The sequence below is a fragment of the Hordeum vulgare genome, chromosome 3H, assembly GCF_904849725.1.
Source record: "Hordeum vulgare subsp. vulgare chromosome 3H, MorexV3_pseudomolecules_assembly, whole genome shotgun sequence".
Lineage (NCBI taxonomy): Eukaryota > Viridiplantae > Streptophyta > Magnoliopsida > Poales > Poaceae > Hordeum > Hordeum vulgare.
In genome coordinates, this window is record NC_058520.1 from 67,733,645 (window position 1) to 67,755,985 (window position 22,341).

The following is a 22,341-nucleotide window of genomic DNA, read 5'->3' on the forward strand; positions in this document are numbered from 1 at the left end:
GGAAGCAATTGCGTCATAATCACGTGGCAGTCATGAGACTTTAGGTTCTGGAATTTTTTTATCTGCCATATTTATTATTCCCTTTATATTCGATGAGTAGCCAGACTGGACCTTCATACCGAGCATGCATTCAAATAAGATTTCCTTCTCTTCTTTGGTAAGAGTGTAGCTTGCAGGACCTTCCTACTGCTTTGGATGCGTACTATCTTTTTCGTGCATACGTTACTGGTCCTCCCATGCCTCCGGTGTATCTTTTTTCTTCCCTTACACGCCCAAGAAGCCTCGCAGGTTCACACAAAGATTCTTCGTCACGTGCATCGCGTCTATTGCAGAGCGGACCTCTAGAACTTTCCAATAAGGTAGGTCCCAAAATATAGATTTCTTCTTCCACATAGGTGCGTGTCCGTCAACGCCATTCGGAACCGATTGTCCGCCAGGACCCTTTCCAAAAATTACTTTTAAATCCTTGACCATATCAAGTATATGATCACCAGCACGGTGGACATGCTTCTTCCGGTAATCTACATCACCTTTGAAATGCTTGCCTTCTTTTCATAAGAGATGCTTGATTGGAAGAAATCGATGACATAGGTACACATTCTTCATCCAAGTATATACTTTCGGTATCATCTAGACACTGTGTGCATGGGTGGTATCCCTTGTTTCTCTGTCGTGAAAGGTTACTAAGAGCATGCCAATCATTGATTGTTACAAACAATAACACTCGTAGGTCAAATTCCTCCTGTTTGTGCTCATCCCACACACGTACACCTTTGATAGCCCACGGCTGTAAAATTTCTTCAACTAATGGCCTCAGGTACACATCAATGTCTTTGCCGGGTTGCTTGGGGCCTTGGATGAGCACTGGCATCATAATGAACTTCCGCTTCATGCAGAACCAAGGAGGATGGTTATAGATACATAGAGTCACAGGCCAGGTGCTATGATTGCTGCTCTGCTCCCCTAAAGGATTAATGTCATCTGCCTTTAAACCAAACCAACAAATCCTTGGGTTATCTGCAAAGTCCGGCCTCTCTCTCCCGATTTTCCTCCAATGCGACCCATCTGCGGGTACTGTCAACTTCCCGTCTTTCTTACGCTCGTCTTTGTGCCATCGTATCAACTTGCCATGCTCTTTGTTTTGGAACAAACGTTTCAACCGTGCTATTATAGGAGGATACCACATCACCTTGGCAGGAATCCTCTTCCTGGGGCGCTGGACCTCAACATCGTCACCAGGGTCATCGCACCCGATCTTATAGCGCTCGGCACCGCATACCGGGCATGCATTCAAATTCTCGTACTCCTCACCGCGGTATAGGATGCAGTAATTACGGCTTGCATGTATCTTCTGCACCTCTAATCCTAGCGGGCAGATAGTCTTCTATGCTTCGTACGTACTATCGGGCAATTCGTTGTCCTTTGGAAGCATCTTCTTTAACAATTTCAGCAACTTTTCAAAACCCTTGTCTGATACACCATTTTGTGCCTTCCATTGCAGTAATTCCAGTGTGGTACCCTGTTTCTTCTTGTCATCTTCGTAATTTGGGTAAAACAATTTCTTGTGATCCTTTAACATGCGTTGCAACTTCAGCTTCTCCTATTCACTTGTGCAGTTTCTCCTTGCATCAGCAATGGCCCGACCAAGATCATTAGCGGGCTCATATAGTGCCTCTACTTCAGCTTCTCCCCCCATTGTAGTACCATCGTATACGGGGGACGAAGGATAGCCGTCATCATCCTCTTCTTCATCATTTTCTTCCATTAGAACCCCTCTTTCTCCGTGCTTGGTCCAACAGTTATAGCCGGACATGAAACCAGACGTAAACAGGTGGACGTGAATGACTTTTGACTTAGAGTAAGTTTTATCATTCTTACAAACAACACATGGACAACACATAAAACCATCCCGCTTGTTTGCCTCAGCCGTTCGCAGAAAACTTTGCAAGCCATTAATGAACTGGGGAGAGCGTTGGTCTTCGGACATCCATTGTCGGTTCATCTTCATTACACAAGACAAAAAATACCAAATTAATACAAGTTCACACATAAGGTTCATACACACTTATTCTCATAAAACAACATACAAGAGTTTCTAGCTAAAGCATTTAAATGCAACAACAAATGCGATCAAGATCGCAACTAAGGTAACAATTGATCCAACGGCATAGTGGAACCAAGCCTCTTTATTAAGGGCATAATTTCTAATCCTTCTAATCTTCAAGTACATTGCATCCGTCTTGATCTTGTGATCATCGACGACTTCGGAAACATACAACTCCAATTTCATCTTCTCTTCTTTAATTCTTTTCATTTTTTCTTTCAAATACTCATTTTCTTTTTTAACTAAATTTAACTTCTCGACAAGAGGGTTGAATGCAATTTCCGCTTCACACACCTCCTAGATAAAAATATCTATGCCAACTTGATGGGCATATATAATTGTCATATAAACGAGACATATGCAACAAATAGTTATAAAAGAGATTATACCACATCCGAATCATAAACCGGACGAGGACCAACGGAGACGGATATCAAGACCATGACACTATGTATAACAAAATCATACATGGAAGAAAACTATATAAATCATACAAAAATAAGTTTTTTTGGAATAAAATGGATAAGAACAAGAGGATCACCAAGGTGGAGCCGGCGACGGGACGGTGCGGGCGATCGACGGTGGTTAGGACGCAGACGGGAAGGCACTAAGTAAACTACACCTAGACATATGTAAACTAAGAAGTTAATTTGAGTCTAAATTGCATATAAATAAAATAAACTCCCACATAATTACTCCCAAACTAAAACCCACAAATCACTATACTTATAGAGCATTGCGCGAACCGATCTAGCAATGAGAGATGAAAGAACGAAGTTACTAACCTTTGTGAACACTTGAAGAGATGGGGTGCCTCAAATCTTCATAAATCTTGATGAAAATTGGAGGGTGAGCTCGAGCAAGGGGAAGAACAGAGGAGAGAGTGGAGAAAACAGAGCAATGAGTTCGGGCTGAACGAAGGGGTTTATATAGGAAACTCTTTAGTCCCGGTTTGTATAATGAACCGGGACTAAAGGTCAATATATAGCCCCGGTTTATGATACAAACCGAGACTAAAGGTGCTAGCGGGGGTTCCAACCTGACAGAACACTGTCACCACCCCTTTAATCAAGGTTTGCGTCACAAACCGAGACATTAGATCCAAATCAAACCAAGACTAATGACGTTCGTGCCCACGAACGGCTCCTAGCTGTTGAAACCGGGACTAATGATCATATTAGTCCCGGTTAAAAATCCAACAGGGATTAAAGGGTCAACCGAAAGACTTGCTTTCTACTAGCGGTAGATTCCCTTACGTGCATGCATGATAGAACCTTATTTCTCGTAATGTTTTACGGAGTACGGTATATATTTTGCAGATGCATGCGATCGCAAGCAAATAATACCCCCTCGTCTAAAAATACCAACTAATAATGATGATCAGATCAGATATACAAAGAGCCTGAGGGGGAGGGGGAGGGGGAGGGGGCTGCGGCGCAGTCTGCTGCGGCGAAGGTGACGGTGCCCTTGTCGAGGTCATAGCCGACGTGCATGTTCTGCTGCGCGATATTCCCGATGATGGACATAGGAGGAAACTGCCCAGACGGCACCACCACCGCCAAGCACAGGGTCCCCTCCTGCACCTCCAAGAACGTGTTCTCCGTCTTGAGCGTGACCGCCGCGCCGCCGCCCAGTTCCAGCGTCACGTCAGGGATCATCGCCGCAACCTGCTCCTCCCGTGCCCCGCTCACGTCGAAGCACAGTGGCAGGAGCTCTTCCGGCGACGGCACCCGCGGGAGCTTGACCCGCCGGGTTAGCTCTTTCACCAACGGGTCCACGAGCTCCTTCGCGAGGTACGTCAGCGTCGTGCCGGAGTCGACGATGACGGTGGACTGCTGCGGCGCCGCCAAGGTCTTGTTCCCGATCTTGACGGACCGGAGGTCGACGGTGTAGTAGGCCTTCACTTCGGATGGGATGAGCGGCGTCGTCGCCGCGCCCGGCTCCGTCACGGCCGCGCGGGGGCCGAAGTTGAGCACGGAGGAGGCGTTGATGGAGTAGGGCACGAGGCAGTAAGAGAACCTCCGGCCGAGCGATGTGTCTGCGCCTAACTGGTTGACGAGGGAGAGGTCGCCGCCGCCGAGTCCGACGAGGCCATCCCCGATGAACGAGCCGATCATGGTCGTGGAGCAGCCGAAGTTCACGTTGGCCACGCGCATCGTCCGATCGCCGCCGCGGGTGCCTTGGTCGTCGGCGAAGGTAAAGGTCTCTGTGGAGAGGAGGCCGCTCGTCTGGGAGCCGTCGCCGTACGAGTAGAGGTACCTATACTTGGAGTCGGCGCAGGAGGCTTCGGGGAGCGCGCGGCATGCGGCCGTGCCGCAGCTCACGAGACCGAACGTCGTCGAATTGGCGGAGTTGAACTGGACGCCCGGCGGCGGCGCGGACACCGGCGCGGGGGCCGGAGCGGGCGCGTGCGCGTGTGCGTGACGGGCGGCCGCCAGACCAGGATCGCCGGCCCCGTTGCTACAGTTGAGCCAGACGAGGTCGCTGCCGGTGTCGGCGATGGCGAGCATGCGGGTGGGCGGCGTGCCCACGTTCACGGCCATCAGGTACTCGAAGGGCCTGGAGGTGAGCTCGGAGACGGCACCGTCAGCTGATGGTGCGTCGGCGCGGGCGTAGGAGCGCGAGAGCGCAGCAGCGCGCAATGTGGACCGGCGCACGGCCTCGAGCACGCGGGCGTGCGCGCTGAGCGACGGGTCACGGTACGGCGACATGACGGAGTCACGGTGGATGAACTCCACGCTGAACCCATCGCCGCCGACGTACGCCGTGCACAAGAACACGTGCGCCATCAGGACGACGCCAACGAGAGCGCGGGATGTCGTCGTCGTAGGCATTGTTTTCTGACTCAACTGCGGGTTTGCTTCCTGAATCTTGCCAATGGTGTGCTGCTGCTATGCAGAATTGCAGAGTATTAATAGGGGAGTTGACGTAAGATGAAAATAGTAAGCTGATTAATGGGGAAGACGAATGGGGCAAGTCGGTGTGTGATTGCGCCATGAGCCAGCTTCTTGCATTACTAATTACTAATTATACGTACGTTCGACTGGTTACTAATTACTGATTACGCCATGCGCCACCACGCATGGAATTCAGGGTACATTCGACTGCACCGGATTCAAAATGGCAATATTTTTGGAACGGAATGTACGGGTTAAATTCTTTTCGCTTCACAGTACAAACACAAACCGGAACTTGGTCGCCGTTTCATCCAGATGCAACCTTGTTCCCAAACTTGAGCAGCTTCACGTCTAGTATTTTCCAAACATCTGCTTCAACTGATGGTATTTCCACGCTGATAGATGAGTCGTACGTTCCATCCTTAGAAAAACAAAGTTCGTACTAGTTAGGACCGAGGCAAACGCAGCGAGTGAGAGAGGCAGCGAAATCGTGTTTCTTTCAAAGATCACTCTCATTTTCTCCCCTAACAAGTAATGCATTGTATGTGTGTCATCCGTTGAGAATTTTTTCCTTTTTCATATATCTTTATTTTTTAAATGTTTTATCTCTTAAAACGTGTGTTGTGTTCAAATCTCGAATCCTTTTCATTGTTGGATTTTCTCGAGTCGAGATATTCAAAAACTAGATCCCATGTCAATAGGTTTTGAAGAAATATTTTTTCACCGAAAAAGGAGAAAAAAAGTGCCTCTTGCAATAGGAAAAAAAATAAAAAATGCATTTTTCCATTTTTGATAGGTATGGCCGTGCCTCTCATGAAGACAAAACCATGCCTCTCGCGACAAAAAATTAACAGAAAACCAATTTTTTTTAGAAAAATCACCGATTTAAAAAAAATCACCAATTTAAAAAAAATTAAATTTCGAAAAAGTTCACCGGTTTTGAAAAAAGTTCACCTGTTTTTGAAAAAAGTTCATCAAACCTGGAAAAAGGTCATCGATTTAAAAAAAATGTTCATCAAATAAGAAAAAAAGTTCATTGATTTCAAAAACAATTCATCAATTTTTTTAAAAAAAACATTAAACTGAAAAAACTTCAAGAATTTTAGAAAAATATTCCACGCATTTAGGAAAATAAAGAAAAAACAAAAAAAAACATCGAAAATAGTAGCAAACAGGAAAAAACAATAAAAAGAGATTTAAATGGACGAAAGGAAACACTTAGTCACATATATTGTGATGGCCTAGTGGTTACCGTGGTATCAGCGAAGCATTATGTCTTGTGCTCGATCCCCAACGTAGCATCTGTTTTTAAGATTTAACACAGAAAATCAAAGCCAAGTGGGCCGGCCCATGCGTGGAGCAGGGTGCGTGCTATGCACGCATCTGTTAACAAAAATGATGGGCGCTCGCAGCCCTAAATAAAGAATGACAATCGCCGTACCTTTGTTTTCGAAACAAAGTTGTACTCCAGTCTTAAGTTAGCGACGCGTGCCATTGCGTCCGGATCGTTCCAGATGAGGAGGAGGAGGTCCTGACTGCAAGAGACATAGCTGCGCGGCAGCGCACCGACGCTGAGTATCCTGCATTGACGTGTTTGGTTGGTGGGCTAGCCACCTAGGGACAGGATAGCCATAGTTAGGATGGATGTATCATCAAATGTTTGCTTTGTTGTTTGGTAATATAAATTGTTTCATGGTACATAGATCTCAAACAAACAAAAAACAAAGAGTATGTTCCGGATGGTGAACTCGGCGAGTAATTTCCAGACGAACCGTGCAACGCCGACATCAATGGGATAATTTATTCGTAGTTTGCAAATTTTCATAACTAGATAAGAATTACTTTGCAATATTGTGGTGCCACTGATTTCATTTCTAAAGTATCAAACACTCTTTTCATATTGTTCATATGGATTTGCTTATCTATCTTAATTTCTCGGATATTTCTTTTTTTTAGAATAATAACCTTAGCAATGGTCAGTCCAAGAACTACTTTACATTTAAGACCCACATTTCTTTTATAGAACAATTGTGGACAACTTTTTTAGTCATCTGTCTCAAGGATGATATGTGATACATTTTTTCATAGTTATGGTGTAGTCTGACATTAAACATATCTTTGCATTTTCAAGGATGTCTTGTGATAGATTTTATTATAGGCCGTGAGGTGTACTTGCAAAACCGTTGTGATGTGGATCCCAATCGTTTATTGAGAACACGTATACATTGATTATTATTGTTATGACGTTTATACTAAAGGCATCAAGTATTAGTTTCGCTCTCGCATCCTAAAATCTCAGGAACGGTCCTGGTCAGGAAGCAGGTCCAACGAGGTGGACTACACTCATTTGTCCCCGCCCTCGGCGTCGGGCAGCACAATGTTGCAGAGTGTACGCCCTCAATCCAATCATACTTTCCAAAACCTCCGAGGGAACCATTATTGCTATTGACTCTGATTTTCTCCTAGACGTCCCTAAGGTCCATAAAAATCCGTCTACATACCTTTTTTTGTATGACTATCGTCATCTTCATGTATACATTACAAGCTTGAGTACGTGCTGTCAGACGTGACCATGAGTGATGGCGCGCAACGGCTCTTGGATGAGGCGGTCGAGATGATGGATCGGTCTTATTGAGTGGTGAAGTCCACGCCTCCAGCGAGGGATGCTCCCATGGCGACACACGCGCCTCCATCGGTGCGTTATCTGGTGGCGAAGTCAGCACCTTCGACGAAGGGTGGACCGACGGTGAGGCCCTCGTCTCCCACTTCATCGATTGGTGCTGATGAAGTGGACAGAAAGCGACCATCCGATGAACTAGATGTTGCGGAGGTATCAACTCTCGATTAAGCCCAAGTCACCTCGTAGTGGTACATGTAGCTCTTGCCACCTTGCATTTCGTTCGGAATATACCCCTCTCCCCTTTTTTTTTTTACCTTTTTTTGTATTTTTCCTTCAGGTGTCACTTGTATCGCGGCCAACTTAGATGAATTTTGCTCTCATGAAGAAATTGAACTCCGTGCATTGGTGAAAAGGCACGAGAGGATCTTCGCCGACGAGAGCATCGTGTTTGAGAGTCTTAAGGTTCCTCTAGCTGACTACACTTCTACACCCAGCCTCATCCTGCCGCTTGCCAGCAAAAAGTACATTTCCTATGAGCTTGCAGATATTCAAGGGGCACCTAGGGAGTGACCCCTTAACAAGCAACAAGTTATAGAACACTTCTGCTTTGGTACAACCCCCTTAGACCAATCAACGGTTCAGATTAGCCTATACACTTTCATAAAAAAGGGCAGGATGAGGATAAAAATGTGTGTGCCGTATTGCGCCCTAGCGTGCCGAACTGCGTCGTACGTGCCCCGTACGAAGAAAGGTCCGCCTATACGTGGCCCGCGTACGGTTGACCAGCGCGAACCCTACCTCACCCTCCGTGTGCGTTACTGCGACGCAGAGGGCGGTTTAGTCGTGTTAACCACGTGCCATTATTCTGGCACGGATTGCCATGCTCATTACTCCGACACGGACCGACGAAGTGTCCCGTCGACCGCGTCGGTGGCGTGCGTTTTCACGCGCGGCGTCGGTCCGCACATCGCCTCGTTTAGCTCGTCGCCGCTAGCTTCGGTCCTTCCGCCTTCGCCATCAATGCCCCCAACCACCGACGCCGTTCGCCTCCTCCCGCTCGCCCTATATAAACGCCCCGCCGCCGACGCCTGACTCCCGCACCAGCTCACCACTCTCTCCATCTCGCCTTCGTCGCTTCTTCCCGCTCCTCTCTCGCCCGTCTCCCTCCGTCTTCGGCGTTGGAGCGCCCCAACCTGATGCTCGAGGAGGCGAAGGAGCTCGCCCACTTCGGCATCCTCGCGGTGCCGGATGTGTGGATATCGTCGGGGTGGCGCCTCAGCGTCGATGGAGTGCCGGTGGCGTCAGTGCCCAAGCTCGGTACCCACCTGTTTGCCCGTTCCATAAGCCTCTACCGGGCGTGGATATCGCCGGAGGAGCTGCGGAACCCTCTGTATGCCCCCCAACAACCACGTCTGGCGTCACCAGCTGTGGGACGTGTTGGAATTATGCCCTAGAGGCAATGATAAATAAGTTGTTATTATAATTCCTGTATCAACATAATCGTTTATTATCCATGCTATAATCGTATGTAATGAAGACTTAGATACATGTGTGGATACATAGACAAAACACTGTCCCTAGCAAGCCTCTGGTTGGCTAGCCAGTTGATCAAGGATATCTGGGTCTTCTGACTATGTACAAGATGTTGTTGCTTGATAACTGGATCAATTCATTGGGTAAATCATGTGATGGACTAGACCCAAACTAATAGACGTAGCATGTTGATCGTGTCATTTTGTTGCTACTGTTTTCTGCGTGTCAAGTATTTATTCCTATGACCACGAGATCATATAACTCACTGGCACCGGAGGAATGCTTTGTGTGTATCAAACGTCACAACGTAACTGGGTGACTATAAAGATGCTCTACAAGTATCTCCGAAGGTGTCCGTTGAGTTAGTATGGATCAAGACTGGGATTTGTCACTCCGTGTGACGAAGAGGTATCTCGGGGCCCACTCGGTAATACAACACCACACACAAGCCTTGCAAGCAATGTGACTTAGTGTAAGTGACGAGATCTTGTATTATGGAATGAGTAAAGAGACTTGCCGGTAAACGAGATTGAAATAGGTATTCGGATACTGACGATCGAATCTCGGGCAAGTAACATACCGAAGGACAAAGGGAATGACATACGGGATTATATGAATCCTTGGCACTAAGGTTCAAACGATAAGATCTTCGTAGAATATGTAGGATCCAGTATGGGCATCCAGGTCCCGCTATTGGATATTGACCGAGGAGTCCCTCGGGCATGTCTACATAGTTCTCGAACCCGCAGGGTCTGCACACTTAAGGTTCGGCATTGTTTTATGCGTATTTGAGTTATATGATTGGTTACCGAATGTTGTTCGGAGTCCCAGATGAGATCACGGACGTCACGAGGTTTTCTGGAATGGTCCGGAGACGAAGATTGATATATAGGATGACCTCATTTGATTACCGGAAAGTTTTCGGCATTACCGGGAATGTATCGGGAGTGACGAATGGTTCCGGATGTTCACCGGGGGGGGGGGGGGGGCAGCCCACCCGGGGGAAGCCCATAGGCCTTAGGGGTGCCACACCAGCCCTTAGTGGGCTGGTGGGCAATCCCAAGAGGGCCCTTGCGCAGGAGATAAAAAAATAAAAAAAAGGGAAGTGGGAAAATAGAGAAGGACTCCACGTTCCAATCCTAGTTGGACTAGGATTGGAGGAGGAATCCCCCTCCCCCCTTCGGGCGACCCCTTGGGGCTCCCTTGAGCCTCAAGGCAAGGTCCCTCCCCCCTGCTATATATAATGAGGTATTAGGGATGATTTGAGACAACTTTGCCACGGCAGCCCGACCACATACCTCCACGGTTTTTCCTCTAGATCGTGTTTCTGCGGAGCTCGGGCGGAGCCCTACTGAGATAAGATCACCACCAACCTCCGGAGCGCCGTTACGCTGCCGGAGAACTCATCTACCTCTCCGTCTCTCTTGCTGGATCAAGAAGGCCGAGATCATCGTCGAGCTGTACGTGTGCTGAACGCGGAGGTGCCGTCCGTCCGACACTAGATCAGAGCGGATCGTGGCACGGATCGCGAGACGGTTCGTGGGACGGTTCACGGGCGGATCGAGGGACGTGAGGACATTCCACTACATCAACCGCGTTTCTTAACACTTCCTGCTGTGCGATGTACAAGGGTACGTAGATCAGAAGTCCCCTCTCGTAGATGGACATCACCATGATAGGTCTTCGTGCGCGTAGGAATTTTTTTGTTTCCCATACGACGTTCCCCAACAGTGGCATCATGAGCTAGGTTCATGCGTAGATGTCATCTCGAGTAGAACACAAAAGTTTTTGTGGGCGGTGATGTGCGATTTGCTTCCCTCCTTAGTCTTTTCTTGCTTCCGCGGTATTGTTGGATCGAAGCGGCTCGGACCAACATTACTCGTACACTTACGAGAGACTGGTTTCATCGCTACAAGCAACCCCGTTGCTCAAAGATGACTGGCGAGTGTCGGTTTCTCCAACTTTAGTTGAATCGGATTTGACCGAGGAGGTACTTGAATGAGGTTATATAGCAATTCATACATCTCTGTTATGGTGTTTGCATAAGTAAGATGCGATCCTACTAGATACCCATGGTGACCATGTAAAACATGCAACAACAATTAGCGGACGTCTAACTTGTTTTTGCAGGGTATGCTTGTGATGTGATATGGTCGAGGATGTGATGTGATATATTGGATGTATGAGATGATCATGTTGTAATAGTTAATATCAACTTGCACGTCGATGGTGCGGCAACCGGCAGGAGCCATAGGGTTGTCTTTAAACTAATGTTTGTGCTTGCAGATGCGTTTACTATATTGCTAGGATGTAGCTTTAATAGTAATAGCATGAGTAGCACGACAACCCCGATGACGACACGTTGATGGAGATCATTGTGTGGCGCCGGTGACAAGAAGATCGTGTCGGTGCTTTGGTGATGGAGATCAAGAAGCACGTGATGATGGCCATATCATGTCACTTATGAATTGCATGTGATGTTAATCCTTTTATGAACCTTATTTTTCTTAGAATGACGGTAGCATTATGAGGTGATCTCTCACTAAAATTTCAAGACGAAATTGTGTTCTCTCCGACTGTGCACCGTTGCTACTGTTCGTCGTTTCGAGATACCACGTGATGATCGGGTGTGATAGACTCAACGTTTACATACAACGGGTGCAAAACAGTTGCACACGCGGAACACTCGGGTTAAGCTTGACGAGCCTAGCATGCGCAGACATGGCCTCAGAACACATGAGACCGAAAGGTGGATCATGAATCATATAGTTGATATGATTAGCATAGGGATGCTTACCACTGAAACTATCCTCAACTCACGTGATGATCGGACTTGAGCTAGTGGAATTGGATCATGAACCACTCAAATGACTAGAGAGATGTACTTTTTGAGTGGGAGTTTAGCAAGTAATTTGATTAGTTAAACTATAATTATCTTGAACATAGTCTAAGTCCACTTTGAATATATTTGTGTTGTAGATCAATGTCTCACGCGACAGTCACCATGAATTTTAATACGTTCCTAGAGAAAGCTAAGTTGAAAGATGATGGAAGCAACTTTATAGACTGGGCTCGTAATCTTAAGTTGCTCCTGCAAGCTGGGAAGGAGGATTATGTCCTTAATGCTGCGCTAGGAGATGAACCACCCGCCGCGGCTGACCAAGATGCTAAGAATGCTTGGTTAGCACGCAAGGAGGACTACTCAATAGTTCAATGTGCAGTCTTGTATGGCTTAGAATCGGGACTTCAACGTCGCTTTGAGCATCATGGAGCATATGAGATGTTCCAGGAGTTGAAGTTTATCTTTCAGAAGAACGCTCGGATCGAGAGGTATGAGACCTCCGATAAATTCTATGCTTGCAAGATGGAGGAGAATTCGTCTTTCAGTGAACATGTGCTCAAAATGTCTGGGTACTCAAACGTCTAGCTGAGCTGGGGATTGAACTCCCGCAAGAGGCTATCACTGACATAATTCTTCAATCACTGCCACTAAGCTATAAGGGCTTCGTGTTGAACTATAACATGCAAGGGATGAACAAGTCACCCGGTGAGTTATTCGTGATGCTAAAAGTCGCAGAGTCAGAACTCCGTAAAGAGCATCAAGTGTTGATGGTGAATAAGACCACTAGTTTCAAGAGAAACGACAAAGGAAAGAAGGGTAATTCGAAGAAGAGCGGCAAGCATGTTGCCAATCCGACGAAGAAGCCCAAAGCTGGACCTAATCCTAAAACGGAGTGCTATTATTGCAAGGGTATGGGTCACTAGAAGCGCAACTGCCCCAAGTATCTGGCTGATAAGAAGGCGGCCAAAGAAAAATCAGGTATATTTGATATACATGTTATTTATGTGTACTTAACCAGCTCTCGTAGTAGTGCCTGGGTATTCGATACAAGTTATGTTGCTCATATTTGCAACTCGAAACAGGAACTGCGGAATAAGCGAAGGCTGGCGAAGGATGAAGTGACGATGCGCGTGGGAAATGGTTCCAAGGTTGATGCAATCGCCGTCGACACAGTTTCACTTCAGTTACCATCAGGATTAGTTATGAACTTAAATAAATGTTATTTAGTGCCTGCGTTAAGCATGAACATTATATCTGGATCTTGTTTATTGCGAGACGGTTACTCCTTTAAGTCAGAGAATAATGGTTGTTCTATTTCTATGAGTAATATCTTTTATGGTCATGCACCCAATGTGAGACGATTGTTCATATTGAATCTTGATAGTGATGATACACATATACATAACATTGAGACCAAAAGAGTTAGAGTTAACAATGATAGCGCCATGTTTTTATGGCACTGCCGCTTGGGTCATATTGGTGTAAAGCGCATGAAGAAACTCCATACCGATGGACTTTTGGAGTCACTTGACTTTGATTCACTTGACACGTGCGAACCATGCCTCATGGGCAAGATGACTAAAACTCCGTTCTCCGAAACAATGGAGCGTGCAAGTAACTTGTTGGAAATCATACATACCGATGTGTATGGTCCAATGAGTGTGGAGGCTCGCGGCGGATATCGTTATTTTCTCACCTTCACTGACGACTTGATTAGATATGGTTATGTCTACTTGATGAAGCACAAGTCTGAAACATTTGAAAAGTTCAAGCAATTTCAGAGTGAAGTTGAAAATCATCGTAACAAGAAGATCAATTTCCTACGGTCTGATCGTGGGGGTGAATATCTGAGTTTCGAGTTTGGTGCTCACTTAAGACAATGTGGAATTGTTTCACAGTTGACACCGCCTAGAACACCACATCGTAATGGTGTGTCCGAACGTCGTAATTGTACTTTATTAGAGATGGTGCGATCTATGATGTCTCTTACTGATTTGCCGTTATCGTTTTGGGGTTATGCATTAGAAACAACTGCATTCACTTTAAATAGGGCACCATCAAAATCCGTTGAGACGACACCATACGAACTGTGGTATGGCAAAAGACCAAAGTTGTCGTTTCTTAAAGTTTGGGGATGTGATGCTTATGTCAAAAAGCTTCAGCCTGAAAAGCTGGAACCCAAAGCGAAAAAGTGAGTCTTCATAGGTTACCCAAAAGAGACAGTTGGGTATACCTTCTATCTCAAATCCGAGGGCAAAGTGTTTGTTGCTAAGAACGGAGCTTTTCTTGAGAAGGAGTATCTCTCGAGAGAATTGAGTGGGAGGAAGATGGAACTTGATGAGGTTGTCGAACCTCTCATCCCTCTGGATGGTGGCGCAGGGCAAGGGGAAACCCTTGTCGTTGCGACGCCGGTTGAGGAGGAAGTTAATGATGACGATCATGAAACTCAGGATCAAGTTCCTATCAGACCTCGCACATCGACGAGATCGTGTACTGCTCCAGAGTGGTAAGGTAATCCCGTCTTATCAATTATGTTGTTAGACAACAATGAGCCTGCGAATTATGAAGAAGCAATGGTGGGCCCGGATTCCAACAAATGGCTGGAGGCCGTAAAGTCCGAGATAGGATCTATGTATGAAAACAAAGTGTGGACTTTGGAAGTACTACCTGAAGGCCGCAAGGCTATTCAGAACAAATGGATCTTTAAGAAGAAGACGGACGCTGACGGTAATGTGACCGTTTATAAAGCTCGACTTGTGGCAAAGGGTTTTTCACAGGTTCAAGGAATTGACTATGATGAGACGTTCTCACCCGTAGCGATGCTGAAGTCCGTCTGAATCATGTTAGCAATAGCTGCGTTTTTCGATTATGAAATCTGGCAGATGGATGTCAAAACGGTGTTCCTTAACGGTTTCCTTAAGGAAGAGTTGTATATGATGCAACCCGAAGGTTTTGTCGATCCTAAAAATGCTAACAAAGTGTGCAAGCTCCAGCGATCCATTTATGGACTCGTGCAAGCATCTCGGAGTTGGAATAAACACTTTGATGAGGTGATCAAAGCATTTGTGTTTATACAGGTGGTTGGAGAATCCTGTATTTACAAGAAAGTGAGTGGGAGCTCTGTGGCGTTTCTAATATTATATATGGATGACATATTGCTGATTGGAAACAACATGGAGCTTTGGAGAGCATAAAAGGTTACTTGAATAAAAGTTTCTCTATGAAGGACGTAGGAGAAGCTGCTTACATTCTAGGCATTAAGATCTATATGGATAGATCGAAACGCCTGATAGGACTTTCACAAAGCACATACCTTGATAAAGTTTTGAAGAAGTTCAAAATGGACCAGTCCAAGAAAGGGTTATTGCCAGTATTACAAGGTATAAAATTGAGTAAGACTCAGTGCCCAAGAACTGAGGAAGATAGAAAGACAATGAGTTTCGTCCCCTATGCTTCAACCATAGGTTCTATCATGTATGCAATGATGAGCACTAGACCGGACGTTAGCCTGGCCATAAGTATGGCAGGAAGGTTCCAGAGTAATCCAGGAGTGGATCACTGGACGACGGTCAAGAATATCCTGAAGTACCTGAAAATGACTAAGGAGATGTTTCTCGTATATGGAGGTAACGAAGAGCTCGCTGTAAAAGGTTACGTCGATGCAAGCTTTGACACAGATCCGGACGACTCTAAGTCGCAGACCGGATACGTATTTATTCTTAATGGGGGTGCGGTAAGCTGGTGCAGTTCCAAGCAAAGCGTCGTAGCTGATTCTACATGTGAAGCGGAGTACATGGCTGCCTTGGAGGCAGCTAAGGAGGGTGTCTGGATGAAGCAATTCATGACAGATCTTGGAGTGGTGCCGAGCGCACTGAATCCAATAACCCTGTTTTGTGACAACACGGGTGCCATTGCCTTAGCAAAGGAACCACTGTTTCACAAGAAGACCAGACACATCAAACGACGCTTCAACCTCATCTGCGACTACGTCGAGGACTAGGACGTGAATATATGCAAAGTGCACACGGATCTGAATCTGGCAGACCCGCTGACTAAACCTCTTCCATGGGCAAAGCATGATCAACACCAAAACTGTATGGGTGTTAGATTTATTACAATGTAATTCACATGGCGATCTGAGAACTAGATTATTGACTCTAGTGCAAGTGGGAGACTGTTGGAATTATGCCCTAGAGGCAATGATAAATAAGTTGTTATTATAATTCCTGTATCAAGATAATCGTTTATTATCCATGCTATAATTGTATTGAATGAAGACTTAGATACATGTGTGGATACATAGACAAAACACTGTCCCTAGCAAGCCTCTAGTTGGCTAGCCAATTGATCAAGGATAGTCTGGGTCTTCTGACTATGTACAAGGTGTTGTTGCTTGATAACTGGATCACATCATTGGGTGAATCATGTGATGGACTAGACCCAAACTAATAGACGTAGCATGTTGATCGTGTCATTTTGTTGCTACTGTTTTCTGCGTGTCAAGTATTTATTCCTATGACCATGAGATCATATAACTCACTGGCACCGGAGGAATGCTTTGTGTGTATCAAACGTCACAACGTAACTGGGTGACTATAAAGATGCTCTACACGTATCTCCGAAGGTGTCCGTTGAGTTAGTATGGATCAAGACTGGGATTTGTCACTCCGTGTGACGAAGAGGTATCTCGGGGCCCACTCGGTAATACAACACCACACACAAGCCTTGCAAGCAATGTGACTTAGTGTAAGTGACGAGATCTTGTATTATGGAATGAGTAAAGAGACTTGCCGGTAAACGAGATTGAAATAGGTATTCGTATACTGACGATCGAATCTCGGGCAAGTAACATACCGAAGGACAAAGGGAATGACATACGGGATTATATGAATCCTTGGCACTAAGGTTCAAACGATAAGATCTTCGTAGAATATGTAGGATCCAATATGGGCATCCAGGTCCCGCTATTGGATATTGACCGAGGAGTCCCTCGGGCATGTCTACATAGTTCTCGAACCCGCAGGGTCTGCACACTTAAGGTTCGGCATTGTTTTATGCGTATTTGAGTTATATGATTGGTTACCGAATGTTGTTCCAATGACTCGTGAGTAGTTCACTTCAGACCTACGGGTCCGTAGTTAGTAGCTAGATGGCTTCTTCTCTCTCTTGGATCTTCAATACAAAATTCTCCTTGATCTTCATGGAGATCTATCCGATGTAATCTTCTTTGGCGGTGTGTTTGTTGAGATCCGATGAATTGTGGATTTGTATCAGATTATCTATGATATATATTTGAGTCTTTGCTGATTTCTTATATGCATGATTTGATATCCTTGTAAGTCTCTCTGAGTCTTGGGTTTTGTTTGGCCAACTAGATCTATTACTCTTGCAATGGGAGAAGTGCTTGGTTTTGGGTTCTACCATGTGGTGAACTTTCCCAGTGACAGTAGGGGCAGCAAGGCACACATTAAGTAGTTGCCATCAAGGGTAATAAGATGGGCTCTATCGTTGATATGAGATTGTCCATCTACATCATGTCATCTTGCTTAAGGCGTTACTCTGTTCTTTTGGACTTAATACACTAGATGCATGCTGGATAGCGGTCGACGTGTGGAGTAATAGTAGTAGATGCAGACAGTATCGGTCTAATTGTTTTGGATGTGATGCCTATAGATATAATCATTGCCATAGATATCGTCACGACTTTGCGCAGTTCTATCAATTGCTCGACAGTAATTTGTTCACTCACCGTCTACTTGCTTTCATGAGAGAAGCCACTAGTAAACACTACGGCCCCCGGGTCTATTCACATCTATCGTTTACGCCTCCGCTTTCACTTTGCTTTGTTACTTTGCTGCTTTCAGTTCTCACTTGGCGAACAATCTATAAGGGATTGACAACCCCTTTATAGCATTGGGAGCAGGTTCTTTGTGTTTGTGCAAGATCTTGTGATACTCCTCCACTGGATCAATACCTTGGTTCTCAAACTGAGGGAAATACTTACCACCGCTGTGCTACATTACCCTTTCGGCTTCGAGGGAACACCAACGCAAGGCTCCAAGGCCACGGGGGAAATCCTTTGCATATTTGCCTAGGAAGTCCCTTAAGGCGTAGCCGCACCAGAAGGATTCCTGGTGCCGTCGACATGACTATTCCTAGCGCCGTTGCCAGGGAAGCACAGCTGACATTAGTCACGGGATCTTGTATTACGGAACGAGTAAAGATACTTGCCGGTAAACGAGATTGAAATAGGTATGCGGATACTGACGATCGAATCTCGGGCAAGTAACATAGCGAAGGACAAAGGGAATGACATACGGGTGTTGGGGCATAGTTTATGCCTAAGTAATTTTGGTGATTGATGACAGTACCGTAAAGGACTAACCGTGTGTGTTAAGGTTTCAGATAACACACGTCAACGGCACAAGACGACTCGTCTCCTCATTCATGGAACGGAAGCACGACGCTCTCTACGATTCTCTTTATTTGAGTCATAGGAAAGCCATACTATTAAGAGGGGATCCGTACTGGAAAGGTTTGGGTGGAACCTATCTTTGCACACGCACACTTCACATATTCTCCCTTTCCTTCATCTTTGGAGCAGCCCCCGCCACTTTGTTTCTTGCATCTTTGCAAAATGGTCCCCAGCGGTAGTACCGCTGGCTCTAGCGGTAGTACCGCTGGATTGCTAGCGGTAGTACCGCTGCAGCCAGCGGTAGTACCGCTAGCTGGCGGTAGTACCGCCCCTGGTCAGCGGTAGTACCGCTCCAGGAGCTTAGTACCGCTTGCCTAGCGGTTGTTCATGGACGGACCTTTTTGCGAAGACTTTCTTGGCGGTAGTAGTGCTTTTGCACTACCAAGGGCCCAACGGTAGTACCACTGGGGTCAGCGGTAGTACCGCTGGAGTCCCAGCGGTAGTACCGCTGCATCCAGCGGTAGTACCGCCAGGCGGCGGTAGTACCGCCCTGGTCAGCGGTAGTACTGCTGGAGTGCCAGCGGTAGTACCGCTGGAGCTCGGGCAGAGAGTGGGAAAACGGTCTGATTTTCCCCCCACTATATAAAGGGTTCTTCTAGCTGAGGAACCCTATCTCTTACCTCTCTAAGCTCCATTGTTGCGCCCCAAGCTCAAAAGTGCCCGATCTCTCTCCCTAGCCAATCAAACTTGTTGATTCTTTAGGGATTGGTTGAGAAGGCCTAGATCCACACTTCCACCAAGAGAAAAGTTGATTCCCCCACCAATCCCTTGCGGATCTTGTTACTCTTGGGTGTTTGAGCATCCTAGACGGTTGAGGTCACCTCGAAGCCATATTCCATTGTGGTGAAGCTTCGTGGTCTAGTTGGGAGCCTCCAAGCTTTGTGTGGAGTTGCCCCAACCTTGTTTGTAAAGGTTCGGTCGCCGCCTTCAAGGGCACCTATAGTGGAATCACGGTACCTTGCATCGTGCGAGGGCGTGAGGAGAATACGGTGGCCTTAGTGGCTTTTTGGGGAGCATTGTGCCTCCACACCGCTCCAACGGAGACGTACTTCCTGTCAAACGGAAGGAACTTCGGTAACACATCCTCGTCTCCATCGGTTCCACTTGTGGTTATCTCTATCCTTTACTTTGTATTTGCTTATGCTTGTGACTATATCTTACTTGTCTTAATAGCTCTCGTTGTTAGCTTCTTTAGGGTTCACCTCATTGTCGTATTATTTGTGAACCCGTATGGTGTTTACCTTAACTTGCTAAGATTAATTAAAAAGTGGTCGTTGTCTATTCACCCCCCCTCTAGCCAACCATATCAATCCTTTCAATTGGTATCAGAGCCACGTCTCTTTATTAAGGGTTTAACCACCCGAAGAGTATGGAAGGCGGAGAGGAAATTAACTATGGGCAACCCGAGGACATGGACTTGACTTCGGTCACAAGGGACGACTTGAATACGGCTATGGAAGCCCTCAAGACGTCCTTGACGAACGAAGTCAAGACCATGCTTAAAGAGTTAATTGAGGGTCTTAAAAGTTCACCCGAACCGGCTATAGTGGTTAAACCCACCATCACCGATTCGGAGGCCAACTCCTCTAAGGAAGCGACTAAAGGTATGCGACCTGCTTCATCTCACGAAAAGGATGGGACTGGAACATATGCCTCAGTTCCACCCCCCATGGTCTATGGAGGATCCGTTCCCGCACCTCGTCTTAATCATGTTGGTCCTCCTCCTAAGCTTGTGAAAGGTGACTTTGCTAACTGGGTATTTTCTATTAAGTCTCATTTGAATCACAGCTCAACAAACTTGTGGAGAATCATCGAGCAAGGATATTATCCCCATGACCCAAGCAACCTCACTCCAAGAGAAGATGCAGAAAATCAATATAACCACTCTGCGTTGTTTATTCTCCAGTCTGCTGTGCCACCTAAAGATCTTCCCCACTTACGTCCCTTCACGTTGGCCAAGGATTGTTGGGAGCATATTATTGTGTTGTACAAGGGAAGCTCAAGCATTCAACGATCCAACTATGAAGTGATACTTGATAAGGCCGATGAGTTTGTGATGAAGTAAGACGAGGACCCTCGTGATCTCTATCGGAGGGTGACTGCTATTGCTGTGGCGCTAAAGGATCATGGGAGTAAGGATGTGGATGATACATGGGTCAAGCGCAAGTTCCTCAAAGCCATCATAACTTTCAACAAAGCCATGTCATCTGTCATCCGTCAGCGGCCAGACTTCCACTCCTTGTCTTCCAGTGAGGTGTTGGATGAGTTCATTGCAATGTCAATCATGAACGAAACAGCCGACAATGCACTTGCTCGTGTTCGATCAAAGACAACTTCACCCAACCTTGCGTTGAAAGCAAGAGCAATGCTTGAAGAAGAAGAAGAAGATGAGGAAGAGGAGAGCTGCCCTGAAGACACAAAGTATGCCTATCATGAGCACATGGCTCTTGCATCAAGGCAATTCTGGGGCAATAACAGGAACTCAAGACCCACCTTCACCAAGAACAACTCGAGTGGATTCAAACCCAAACAACAAGTAAGGACATGTTATAACTGTGGCAACGTGAGTCACTTCGTGGCAGAATGTCCCTATGAGAAAAGGGAAGACAACGGAGGCAAGCTCATTCGCAAAGACAAAACCAAATCATTTCCAATCAAGAACAACTTTGTGAAGAAACCTCACCCAAAAGGGATGGTGGCCCTGGGAGAGTATCCTTCCGATGATGATGGTGATGATGATGATACAGTGGCAACGACAACTGTTGCTATTGCCACTACCTCTTCCCAGAAGGTGTCTCTCTTCAACGCCCCCTGATGGGGTCATAGTCCTAGGGTAGGGTCATAGGCCTGTCCTACAGGTCCTACCCAAGGACTACCCAACGCAAGGGACAGGACCTTAAGTATGCCCGACTGTATTAAGGTGCCCCCATCATCCAGTCGGTAACGGGCCCAGAATCATCCAGTCGGAGACTAAGGCTCGGAGGACACCGGACCTACCGACTGGATACACTCGATGCGTCGTAACCTCCCTGGAGGGAAATCGTCGTACGTTTCCAGGTGCATTAACTAGCATTTATAGCATACGTTACCTGTAACGCATGCATTCAATCGCCACTACTCCACCCTTGAATCAGAACCGTTGTGGAGGGCAGCGCACTCTATATAAGCCGCCCTCCCCCACTGGTAAAAGGGTTAGAAAAAAATTGTACTCCATATTACACTCGGTAACAAGCTCCAGGAGCACTGAGACGTAGGGATATTACCTCCACCGTAGAGGGGCCTGAACTCATACAACCTCGCCGTAGCTAGGACTCTGCCCATCTCATTTGTACCCTACACATCTACTGTCAGGCTTATACCCACGACAGTTGGCGCCCACCTTGGGGCAGGCGTCTAAGCGACTTCCGGCGAGTTTGCGACTACTTCCTTTCGTCATGTCGTCCGATGGAGTTTCGAGCATGGGTCACCAGATCCTCTTCGGTGCTCTCTCCTTCGTTGTCGACGATTCGGCGTGGCTTCGGGAGGCACCCCTTGACGTCGAGGCGCTTCCCCGTCGCGGGGCCACGCACTTCCGTGCCGGCGCTCGCGGCATTCTTCTTCTCCAACAATCGACTCCATTTCCGGATTACACCCTCGTCACTCGCCGCAGTAAGCGGTCCCGCAGTCCGCGTCTCCAACGTTGGGTGCAGCATGCCCGAGCGCGCCAGATCGCGTCCTCTCAGGTGGCAGTTCTGGAGTCTGTTGTAGTAGCCCCACGCTCCCAGTGCTCGGACTCGGTTCCGACTGAGCTTCATACCGAGTACGTGGGTCATGGGCCTGCAGCAGAAGTACACATGGCCAACTCCCATGAAGATCCTCGTCAGGCCGACC

General features: G+C 46.8%; 1 protein-coding gene across 1 annotated transcript; it reads right to left on the bottom strand.

The window, feature by feature from the left end:
- Nucleotides 1-3,489: 3,489 nt before the first annotated feature.
- LOC123439539 (aspartic proteinase CDR1-like) lies at nucleotides 3,490-4,938 on the bottom strand. Its single transcript, XM_045116243.1, has one exon. It carries the CDS (start codon nucleotides 4,936-4,938, stop codon nucleotides 3,490-3,492), a length of 1,449 nt encoding a protein of 482 aa, XP_044972178.1.
- Between the last annotated feature and the right edge of the window lie 17,403 nt (nucleotides 4,939-22,341).

What these genes read in the sequence shown, in the direction of transcription:
- LOC123439539 (XM_045116243.1), bottom strand. Translation starts at nt 4,938, where the DNA reads ATGCCTACGACGACGACATCCCGCGCTCTCGTTGGCGTCGTCCTGATG.